General features: G+C 39.4%; 1 protein-coding gene across 13 annotated transcripts in view; it reads right to left on the reverse strand.

The window, feature by feature from the left end:
* The window catches only part of RALGAPA2 (Ral GTPase activating protein catalytic subunit alpha 2), a 107,313-nt gene that overhangs the window by 56,895 nt on the left and 38,019 nt on the right, over nucleotides 1-12,399 (reverse strand). For 12 of the 13 annotated variants that reach the window (XM_085542461.1, XM_085542459.1, XM_085542463.1 and 9 more), the window contains 5 exons: nucleotides 11,458-11,548; nucleotides 11,135-11,311; nucleotides 8,993-9,186; nucleotides 8,444-8,542; nucleotides 8,034-8,189 (listed from right to left, as the gene is read on the reverse strand). In XM_085542461.1, the coding sequence (XP_085398587.1) occupies nucleotides 8,034-8,189; nucleotides 8,444-8,542; nucleotides 8,993-9,186; nucleotides 11,135-11,311; nucleotides 11,458-11,548 (717 nt within the window). Of the gene's footprint in view, nucleotides 1-6,335; nucleotides 6,363-8,033; nucleotides 8,190-8,443; nucleotides 8,543-8,992; nucleotides 9,187-11,134; nucleotides 11,312-11,457; nucleotides 11,549-12,399 lie in introns of those variants that run through there. The other variant, XM_085542464.1, reaches the window with a different exon arrangement.

A 12,399-nucleotide genomic window follows, 5' to 3' on the forward strand; every position in this document is an offset into this window, starting at 1 on the left:
TATTACCACGGCACTGATAGTCTGAAATTCCTATTAAAACAAACACCTGTCATTCTCAGTGTAAAACAATTGTTCCCTTGTGAAACAAGGCTTTGGGTTGAAGACAACCAAGCTGTTAATCAATTTAAGATGGATGTTTTACTCCATTCCAAATGAGGTGGGGTTTTTTTTCTTCCTAAAATCGCATTACTCTGAATTCTGTAGCCATGAAAATAATGAAATGACACAAACCGCTGTTGCCTTTTCCCAAAGGAGCTCAAAGCAGGTAGCTTACAACTGCTGGCAGCTTTAGCACGTCAGGGATTTTTCAGCCCCTCTGGGCTAAGCTGAGAAATACTGATGTCAGATGCAAGAAGTGATTGCACTCAGCACAGTAACACAGATAAACCTATGCTAACTAGATCGGTATAATCCTCTATTCTAAACAATTAAGATAGCAAGTACAGGTAAGCCTTGGGGAAGGAACATTTGATGAAAAGTCTTTTTTGCTTTTACTTGGTTTGTTGTTGTGGTTTTTTTTTAAGGCTTACACTGCATCTGTAGGAGTAGGTCACCAGGCACAGATTGCTCTCATAATCACCCTAAAACACAGACCACATCCAAGTCAAGCATTTCAGCTTTAATCCTTGCACAGGTTTCAAACCTTCAGACTCTTGAGACAGAGACAAGTTCCATATTTAAGTCGAGATTTTCTTTTTAGAAGATTTGAAATTGGGCATAAAAGCTAAACCTTCTTCACCTGCAGCACTGCGTAATTGGATACATTCATTTCTATACCAATTAGCAAATTATTTCTGTTCTCAATAAAACTCCAAAGAAAAATTGCAAAGGAAAAACAGTTTTCTGTGCCTGCCTTAACTGCTTTCATGATGTGTCAGCGAAGACTTAAGGTTTAGCCCCAGAATGCGTCCTTATGCTCAACTTCTATATCAGAAGCTAAAGAAATAAGACTGATTTTTCTGTCTGAAGATACGCTCTAGCCACACCAGTGTTTTCTTCAAGCACTGCTCAACACCTGGACAAAACCTCTTTCTGGTTCCACCGGAGTATTTACAGCAGCAACATCTTACGAAACAATAGCGTTATATATCTAAAATATCACCAGATAAATATCCTTCGTTTCTAAACGCAGCACCACATAATGCTTCCACTTTCCTGAATTAGCTAGAATGCCACTCGAGTTAATGTTTAAACTAGTTTTAATCACTTCCTTTGATACATTTTAAAGTCAATATCAGTCAAGGCAAACATTCAAAAAGAGAGAGCAGATGGATGCAGCAGCTCATAAAGTGGGTGGTAAACTCCTGCTCGGAGCAGAACAAAAGACCCACCTTTTCATAATTAAGGGGCTGATTAATGCACCACGCTCCTTGCAGCACAACACACCTGTAATTACCAACAGAGCCAGGTAGTGTGATGTGTTTGGTCTCTGAATAATTGGGCATCAAACTACGGAGCGGCAGATGGGAGTACACTCCTGTTGACATATGCCACGATAAAAGAGCCTGTGCTAACCTGGCTTAAAAGGTAACAGAACGTAGGAAGTACAAAGAGCTGCTACAAACAAGTGCGTTAACTCCTGTCCTCGCTCCATCAATCCCATCTGTTAAATACCACTGTAACGACTGCTCTGCTTCACCAGCTCCGGCCACTGCACTGAATGGAAATTTTAGAGAATCAGGATAACGAAATGTCCTATTGAAAGCTCAGCTTTAACACCTACATACCTGTGAGTTCACTGCACTGCACGAAGACAGCAACTGTTTTAATTGAAACGGGACAGAATATGTCCCAGACATCCTGTACCTTACTTGAGCTTACTCCAAATAGAACAGACTGGAAAGACACCACATCCCAGGAAGGCATTTACTGGTAAAAACCTGACAAATTTCCTTCTCTTTCCCAATTAGCACACTTTCCTGTGCAACGCAGCTAACAAGAGAAGCGTGATTTCACATAGTAACTCAGTAGCACTGCAAGCTTATCAAAAGATTCGCGTTTATGAGAAAGCAGCCGAGTGAGAACATATGTCCTATCAGTGATATTGCAAAAATCAGGCAATTCAAACACAGGCAAGTTGCTTCCTTCCCTTCAAAGCACAGTTCTATAAATGTAAACCGTGTTCAGCAGCGTACGGCCTAGTAAATGAATCACTTTAATTGAATGCTATGTACACAGTAACTGGAAAAACACAAGCAATAAGAAAAACATATGGTGATGGCAATAGAAATTGGTTTACTCATTCTGTACGGCGTTGTTTCTTTACTTCTTTCATAATTGACCTTTAGAACGATAAATGTGTAAAATAATTTTGGTTTATTATGGCTCCAAACCTTTCAGCAATTACACAAAATGAAAATTTAAAAGGAAGCATTCATTCTGGAAGCATTTCCATTGTTTACATAATTGCACAGCTATAATTTAGTGTTCATGTTGTTAAAGAAAAGTGAAAAAAAAAAAGGCCATTATGGACTATTTCAATTCAAAAACGATGCTCTGTAGCGTTAAAAAAAGAGGAGGAGGGAAGAGAAGGGAGCAATCACACGCATGTCCTTCTCAAACGCATTAACCCTATAAAAGGCATAGCATTTCGGTATAGGGTAATCTAGTAATCCAAATAATAAGGTCGTAAACATCCAGCAAGTAAGTGAAAAAAGAAAATGATGCAAGTTCACCAGAAGGTCAATTTCAGAAAGATTCTTCACCTAATTTTTGTGCAAGGTTTTGTAGATTACAGGTGTAACTAAATAGCCCGCCATCTGCCTTCCTCACGTTTCCAGCTGTCCCTCAACAGGAACAACATGGATTTTCCTCTTAAAGTTCACTCTGTTCTTCCCTGAGACACACCTCATTAGAGGCTGACATTTACAGCACAGGGAAGATTATTCATTTAAACAGGACTTAAGCGGCAAATCCTTCATTTTCCTTTATTTTGAAGAAACAAACTATTCAATTAACTTATTCCGAGTAACGTTACATTTTCGGCATCAACATGTCAAAAATTAAGTTCCAATAAGAAGTTACAAAGAAACCTGACACGCTCCAAAAGCACATTGCTTGTCTAAAAACATAGCTCCATCTGACCGCCAAAGGAGTTACATCTTGTGACTGGATGCAATAGAAAGAGAGATTAAAAACCGGAACTGTTCTGAAACTAGAAAAGAGATGATGGATTACTGTGTAAATCACCTGCTGGTAACTGTTCCTCCCTCTCTAAACAGCATTAGAAAGCTCTGCTAACGTCACGGTTAAAAAACAAAGCCAAGCAGCAGCACAGAGGTGAATCACTGAGGGCAAGGTGAGATGTCTCCATTAGCAGAAAGCACGGCTCCTAACACAGGCAGTACCTGGGTCTGCCTTTCCTCTGGTCCATCCCTGCAGCTGTTTGGCTCCAATACCACCAATGCACTCTAACAGGGACGAGCAGTGGTGTATATGCTGCATCTCAATAAGCACAGAGAGAGATTACAAGAGGGTAAAAATTATGATATCTACTGGGAGAAAGTCACGGCGAACTGAAATATGTGAATCTAAGTCTTATAACACAGGGACTATATTATGATTTATTTATTTAACTGCAGTCTGGAAAGAAATCTAAAATTCAGGTTTCTGAAATGTCATACAACCAAAGGTCCTCACCAGGCAGAAATCCAGGCAAGAAGCACTTAAAGCAAGCACTGTGTACACAAGCAAAGCTGCTCATTTCTTGTGCCTTTGGAGGACGATGCCATGTAGATACGGCATGTTCATGTGCACAGCAGTCACCAGGCTGACACCACTCCTCATAACAGAGCAACAGCTTCGCAGAAACACTGGAAAGTCTACAAGTACTTTTTTCTTTTTTAACTTCAAATCAGTGTTAATGTAAGTAGGTAATTCTTCTCCAGTAGTAACTCTAATATAACATGGTTCACATTCTAATTCAGTCATCATACATGAAGCCTGCTTCTCATCATACACAGTGATTCTCTATAAGCTCACTATGGAATGATGGAGCTTCCTTTCTATAATTGGCAACAGCATACATTAAACAAATTAAGAGGCTTATATACAAGCATAAAGTTCACTACTGATAAAGTGTTCTCCCTTTTACCACTGAATGGAATCAAGCTAAAAGCACAGCCGTTAACTTCTCCATCATCAGCTGTGCTGTGTGCTGAGGGCTTATGCTGTTCTACAGGTTGAAAACCCACTGCCTGTGTGCTGAAATTTAATCACCAAGGACATCTGTCAGCCTATTCAGATCCGGGCTTTTCCTTCCATATTTAAGGTTAGTCCTGCACTTAATATCACTGAACAAACAAGCAGAATCTCTGATGTAAGTATTTTTAATTGCGTTCCTTAATATTTCTTTATGAAGAAATATCCAAAGATATTCTGGCAAGCCAATTAAACTGTAAATGAATTAAACTTAATTGTTAAAGCTCCCTCCAAAAGCCAGGGATATAACTATCCTGTTAGCTCGCCTTTCAGATAACAGTCTTTTCCACTCCTGGCCATAGACATAGTGGCACATGTTGTCAGCAGATTACAGCATGCACGTTAACTGATGCCAAAGCCCTGGTAGCAGGGTGAGACTCCTCACTAAAAATGAAAAGCTGGCAAGGTATTGGAAGATTTCCTGCAGTAATAAAATGCATTAATTTCTTACATGCAAGCATTTGTAAAATTAGTGCAATGCAGTATTAGATATTTTTATAAGGTGTACCTATGCATCACCCAACCCAAAAGACATCAATGGTTACAAGTGTTGAAGCTGGAGGCTTCACAACCATTAATCTCACCCAGCAGCATTACACAGTTACTGCCTGAAATGCAGTAGGTTCTCCTCTGGAGTCTTTTAAAATTCCCCTCCCAAGAACATTTCACAATTCTCTGCAACCTACATCAGGAACTGGGAGAACTGTAAATGCAACCAGGATGGCTTTCCTGAAGCTGTGGACTGAGTGACACGGCACAGAAATGGCTGTTGCTGGAAAAGACGTAGGTGCTCCTTTTGCCATTGCTGCCTGACTGAGGAGGTACTAGAAGAGATCACACGTAAGTCCATCTTGAACAGGTGCAACGTCCTACAAAGCCCCCGAAGGCATTTCAAGGCTGACAGACCTTGGTGATTTAAAGGGTAAAAGGGCTGAATTTAATACAAACAGCCCCTGAGGCCATTTCCTGCATCCCATCTGAGCGATGCTTGATGCATCACCTTCTCAGGATTTTCAGTCAAGCTCTGAACGCAAGCAGAAACACTGCCTTCACTATCTTGTGAACACAGCATGTGAAAAACAAAACATCACTTTGATTCACTCTCCTCTGCCGGGAGCGAAGGTGCAGAACTCCAGTCACCTTCATAAAAAATGATGGTAAAATTTGAGACCACTGACTTAAAGTGTACAGGAAGAGAATCAGCATCACACCATCACTTGTCCCCTGAACCCAGGGCATGCTGGAAACAGCAGCCAGTGCCAGGCTGCAACTTGCTGCTCCCACCTGAAAAGGTGATGCAATTGCTACAGAGAATTGTTCACTTCTTCCTACAGAGGTGCTGTTGTTAGATACTTAGACATGGACAAATGAGATGCAGCTCAGTTACATCACTATCTCCTTTCCCTCCAGCTGAGCTCATTACTAAATCTTGAACTCAGAGTGCCATGGGATCCTTTTATAAAATAAAACTCTCACATTGGTCATTCAAGTGCTCCATAAGACAAGTGTGCGCAGAATGGTTACACTTGCCATAAATAACAATGTATGTACCTGGGCAGGTGTCTACTGAAATAAATACAGGTGCATTTCTATTCAACAAGTGTTCCCTCAGCAAGTCCAATTAGTGCAAGTTATTTATCTTCACCGTTAACTGCACAACTGCACTCTCCTCATGTAATACAAGATTTGTCAACATTTCTATTTTAAATGGAGAAATTCAGAAATGAACATTTTTGATGCTTCCTAAAATACTGACAATCATACTCAGGTTACAAAGGTTTCTGATTGTAACTTCACCAAGTTATGTAGCCACATAAAAAGTTCACCTACATCAATACAGTGTGGTTTCTTGGAGTTAATCTACTTTTTTTTTTGTTTCCCCTAATGAATTTAATGTTGTCACATACACAGAACAAAAATTCCCCCATGAGAAAATCCCCTTCTCCTGTTAATGTTCCATGAAACTGAACAGTTATGCTGATGCTTAGCAAATAAAAAAAAAAACCTGACGAAGCAAATCAATCCTTCTTTCCACTACAAGAGCTCTGATTCCCAGCAGCTTCACACAAACCAGATCAGATTGCTGTCACACCTGAGAATTTTCATCTCTTAATGGCAAGGCAAGAGGCTGGTGAAATGCTCTGCCTGTGTCACTGATCCACCTGTGGAAGAAGGACTGTGTGTTCAGTCAGTAGGGCACCAGATGGCATCTGGCATAAACAACTCCCTGACCCCACCAAAATAACTGAAAAGCACATCCATGACCCATATTGATAAATAGTAGAGTTACTGTCCTCTCATACAATGCACTCCTGCATTAGTACTTGTAGGTTACCGTCAGTATGCACAGTATCGAGCTAGTCTTAGCACCCGTCAAGCAACGTGATGCTAATTAAACTGCAAATATGGAAATAGGTATAAAGTACAGGCTTCACATCAATCCACTGTACGAGGATTCAAGCTCCAAAGCACCACGAGTGAACAGCTCCCATCAACCAGCTTCGTAGCTAGGGAAAGCAAAACTGGAAGGACAGTTACAAGAGAAAACTTGTGGTCAAGTGTGCCACCAAGAGGCAAAAGAAGCAGAGAGAGACAAAGATAGAGCAGCATGAGCATGCAAAATACTGGGAAATCCCTGGGATGATTTGTACCTGGAGCCTGCCTTCACTTCTTGATCCTAACTTCTAGACCACAAATTTCCACAAGGACTGAAATCTGGCATTCAACAAAGGAACAGGCTTAGAATCAGTGGAATTGTTACTAACACCAAAACACGATGAAAAGTGTGTTAAGAAAAGTTCAACTTATCCTAACTAGATGTCTTGGCTTTTGAAAGGGAGATGTTCTGGCACACATCGTTATATTAGTGTTTTGCTTTCAGGAAGCAAACATTAAAGAATATTGTGCCGTTAATCCTCCTCCCTTTTCCCTGCAGAAGCATCTGGGAATAGCAGGTGGAGAGTTTGCAGAGAATGCGTTGCAGATGGTTTTACTTCTTTTGCAAAACAGAGACATGTAGTTTCCAAGTGCAGGGTTGCACAGGCCAGTGCAGAGAGGGACTGAGCACCCAGGTTCACAGTCCAAGCGACAGAAAGCAGCTAACTGCAGCTTCACAAGGTTAAAAACAGTACACCAGCTACTTAGAGCTAGCTAAGCAATAGGACAGGCCTTCTCAGGGATTACAAGAGTAACAAAGGTTGGCAACAACTAGAACAACAAAATCCACACAAGTTGGTTCCCTCTGGATTGATAGGGCACGAGAAATGACTCATGAAAGCAGCAAATAACCAACACAGGTTCTACCAAAAGGTCTGTGTGCCCTCTGCTGGCACCTGCAGCACAGTTCTCACTGCTGTATTCACCAGAGTATTTCTGTTAAGGATGAAAACTTACAGAGGCAGCTATAAAAGCACTGACATGTTTCTAAGTAGCCTCTCTTTTTGCTTAGTGTATTTCTTACACTACTTAGGAGTATTTAGCTACTTCTGAGGTCCAATAATCCTCTTACATTCTGACAGATTAAGTCTTTTCATCGTCTCCCACTGAATGCATTATTGATTAGGCCAAACCACAGCATACAGACCTAAAACTGACATTAATCTACAGACACAGAATGCTTCAACAGCAGCTCTTTGCTAGTATGACAAGGTAAAACTGGAGAGTAAGGAGAAAATTCAGACTATGTAATGTACAGAGTGGAATGGAGTATGCTAACAAGGATCACCTCACACAATCATTTGTTGCAGAGCATTGCTTTTTCAAACATGAAAATACAGACATTTCCATCAGCACACAGCAACTAAAAGAGCATTTTCTTTAAGTAATGCTTTTACCTGGTCTTCACTTGTTAAGCCGAGGTGCATCACAAAATAAAAATGAACCAGGAAATCAGAATTAGGCAGAACATCTTGACGTCTCGTCATCATAGCGCAGATCAGCCTGTATGCCTGAAGTTTGCCTTCCTTATATTCATTTGGCAGGGTGGTTGCCTGAAGAGAGTAAAAGCCTCATATTAATGCTTTTGTGTTTTTTTTCCTACTAGCCCATTAATGCAAAACTGTATTTTCAGCAGATTTTCCATAACCCAAATCTACTGTCTGTGTTTATTAGAACAGCTGTCAGTTCAAATACTCTTGTCTCGGCCTGCAGTGACTGCAAAACTTAATAATGCAACTGAGCATATACACATTTATTACCAACAAAGAAAAAAATACCAATGTGAAGAAGTGGAAAAATGACTTACCTTGAACAACCACGATGCAAATATTCTGAGAGGAGGAATTAAGACAGGAGGAGAGGGAGTAGACTGATTGTCCACGCTTATAGCAAGGTTATCCCTTATCTGGTGTTTTTAAAAGAAGAGAGTTCATTTTAACAAACAGTTCATTTTATTAATGTTATTTCATATTACTACTTCTCGTTTTGGGGTTTTTGGTTTGGTTTTTATTTACTTTAAGGTACTACACACAGTTCCTACTTAAACCAACACTACCAGGAAAATGTGTTCCACATTGCTATACGGCCATTAGCTTTTAAACTAACAACGTTTGTAGTATTCCATCCTATACTTCTGTTTTCTCTGCTGCTGTTTTGCAAAGCCATTTCAATTAATTAAATCCTTGTTATTAAAGGGGAATATTTCCAACAGGGGATAAAGGAATTCAAACAAAAATCTGAGAAAATTGATGACAGAATCCTCCAAATATCACGCTTATATTGCAAATGTTAACCCCAGATCGTGATATTAAAACACTTAATCATTACCATTAGATGAAAATATTATATACGATACCTTTGCAAGTTTAAACCACAGCTCATACAGATACCCAAAAACTTTTGCATGTATTTTAGGCGACTGTATATTGTTCACATCTCCAAGAATTCCCAAGATCCTTCTCCATAACACAGAAGCAGAATCGGGATGCCAACCGATGAGGCTTCCACCGGCAATTATACTGCAGTCATCAGCAAGGAATTCACTGCTGTCTGTTAATTTTAAAAGGTTCAGTTTCACTTCTGATGAAGTTTTACTTCTGATGTATATTATTTCTAAAGAGACTGTTAAAGAAGGTTCAAGGTAAAAGAACCAAAAACTTGAAATTTTATTGCGAACTCTGGAAAGTTTAGTAAGAAAAAAGACTGGAGCTATGTATTTATTTATAAATGGACATTTCTTTAGTCTTCCTGGTCTAGCATACATGCAAACTAGAGAGGAAAAGAACCCACAACAAAAAATATTGAAGGCATATTCCCAGTCCTGCTAGTCCTAGGTGCAGGGAGCCTCTGCTTGCCTTGCTGATGATGGAACTGAGTGAGATGTGGCCTTCAAGTACCACACATTAGGGAAGAACATAATGACCTCCTTCCCAGACTAAACCCGGAAGGCTGTTATGACCAATTACTCCTTACCTACATGTACCATTTAAAAAGTACTCTCTCCACCAAATCATCTCCCTCTCCTGCACTACTCAAGGGAACACACAATTCATAGCCAAGAGAACACAGGCTAAGGGCTTATCATATAGAGATGGCATAACTATACGTCAGTTTGGTATCACAGACTGCCCTCACTCAAGGTTTTGTAGCAGGGAAGCAAATGCAATTAAATGTACTTTGTGCATGTTTGAAATTCGTGTACTCTAAAAGATGTATCAATCAATAGCTGGCTTTTACAGGCAGTATTTCCATTGCTAAGAGTCTTGTCTTTATTTTTAAGATCACACAGTATAAAACAACCTGAAAATGAAACCGAACAATGGAGCTAAATATGATGCGCCCTGGGAGATGAAAAATACTCTCTGGCACTATCATTTTACATAGAAGCAGTTCCTGAGGTGGCTGGATACAAACTGAGAAGGAATGCAGGCACATCTGAAGTTGGGCATGATAATGGAATTAGTATACCTAAATAGTAAATGAAATATTCCACACTGAAGCACAAACGTTACTGACAAAAGCTGTTAAATTATCTTCAGAGCAGGGAAAGCTACACAGCAGCCTGTCTGCAGGCAGAATCAGAGCTGCGGTCTAACATGACAAACAGGAGAAAGCTCTGAGCAAGTCACACAGTGTGAGTGGACACACAGAAAAACTACTTTGGCAAGAACCAGTAAATGCATTAGGAGCATGCCAATTCCATTGCGCAACCATACGAGCACTGCTTTGAAATTAATGCCTCTTATTTTATTATGCTGACCCAGGACACCAGAGGTGGATGCTGGTGGTCTTTTCCATGGAAATAAATAGAAGGCATTACTTTTGGAGTAACCTACACACATTTGTTACTCCACTTCTCTTTTTAATCTCCAAAGTTATTTTATATAACTCATTCTGTTTGTACACACAAGGGAGAAAATATTTGTATCACAGGCAAAGAAAGCACTGAGTTTATCACACATAATAATCCCTGCTGGGTACTGCTCTGCACACTACCTTACGTACAATGGCAATCTGAAGGATGGAACTGGGTGTACTGGTTCATTAAATCAGCAGTAATTCAAAGAAAAAGTGATCACAGAAATACAACCTTGAAACTATACAGCTCATCAGTAAAATGGCTGAAAACAGCTTCATATGTTACAGTGTCAAGTTACTGATATAACACCCCTAACTTACTTCTTACATATCAGATGGGAAGATATCTTGAAGAGAATCAAAATGTTTCAGTAAATAATTGTAATTCTTGTGGATGTCAAAGATATTAGAATTAAAATGAGAAAAGAAAGGACTTTTACTTGCAAATAAACTCTTCTGAGATCACCACTTATGACATCTTACTGGCATACAGGCAATGCATGCTGAAGTACAGATAAGGAGGGTAACAGTTTAAGATACTGTGAAATAGCCAGTTACTTTCTATCGGTCAAAATAAACAGTAAGGAAATAAACAGTAAGAAATATAAAAACCCAAAATATAATTTCAGGACCGGAATACCTGTCAAATTTGCATTATCTGAAGGACTAAGCTGAAGCCAGCGAGGTGCATCAGGATCCACACAGACATCTGTTGATGCATTAACTTCCTGTTCTTCTTCAGAGGCTTGCCAGGGGATGAGAGCAATCTCTACTTCATTATTATACCCAATGGATGTGTCACTGCTAACACTTTCACCTAAAGCAAGCAGAGGATGAATAAAGATCACAGATCCTATTTTTAAAGATTGCATTAGCAGAAGATGACCTAACAAGACAAAATGATCACACTGGTTTCAATTGTTACGCTTAATAAAAAATATTACCGTATTTCTTGGAACTCACTTTTTTCTCTCTCCCTATGGCTTCCATGTGTTTGCTGCAAGTCTGCTTTCAAATCCAATTCAGCTGTACTACTGCTCCTTTGTATTAATACCTACAGAAGAAAAAAAAAAATAGCATGAATCTCAGCTTATTAACTATTTTTGAGAACTACATCATACTCTTGCAGATTTGAGATACACAAATGCACACAGAGAAAGTTACTATAAATTAACTGAACTCAGTCAAGATATTTAAATGAACGTATTGTACTGGAATAGGGAGCCAGGTTAATTTTGATTTCCCCACAACCATCTGATTCACCTGCATCTCTCTCCCCCCTCACCTTCACCACACCTTGTTATTCTCAAAGTGATTAATGAGAGCACTCCCCAGAAGAAGCCTTGCCTCTAGAGCAAAGCTAACAGTGCTGTAAGACCAAACATATGGAAGAGCCAACAACCAGAGATTAGATTCCTCTTGCAGTCCTCCATGCTGCACTGCATTACACTTCCACAAAGCTGAAGTCATATATTATTTCTATTGTTTCTTTTCAAAATTGCATTAAAAATTTACAAAGCTTGCCTGTCCAAATGTTAACTTAGGCAAACAATCTACAATAAAGAGCTAGTGCTACACATTTTGCTGAAGGAAAGTATTTTCCCCAGCACTTCAAGCTATCAAACATTTATTCCAGTGTAGTGAAGCTCTATAAAAACCATTAATTATTTAAAAAGAAAAAAAAATAGCGACAGACTTGTTTATTATTAATACAGAAAAGCACAGAAGTCTTTTACAAAAGTAGTATGTAGCAAATTCTGTTAAACTGCACTGGCAACTGACAGTACCAGAGTGATCATAGCAAACAGCAGAAGGGGAAAACCACAGCTTTATTCCCAATTCCATACCATAAACATTACTAACAAATATTCATCCTTTCAGCTGCTAGTTTTTAAACAGGAAAAT

The sequence above is a fragment of the Coturnix japonica genome, chromosome 3, assembly GCF_054131305.1.
Source record: "Coturnix japonica strain WE chromosome 3, WE-NBRP24, whole genome shotgun sequence".
NCBI lineage: Eukaryota > Metazoa > Chordata > Aves > Galliformes > Phasianidae > Coturnix > Coturnix japonica.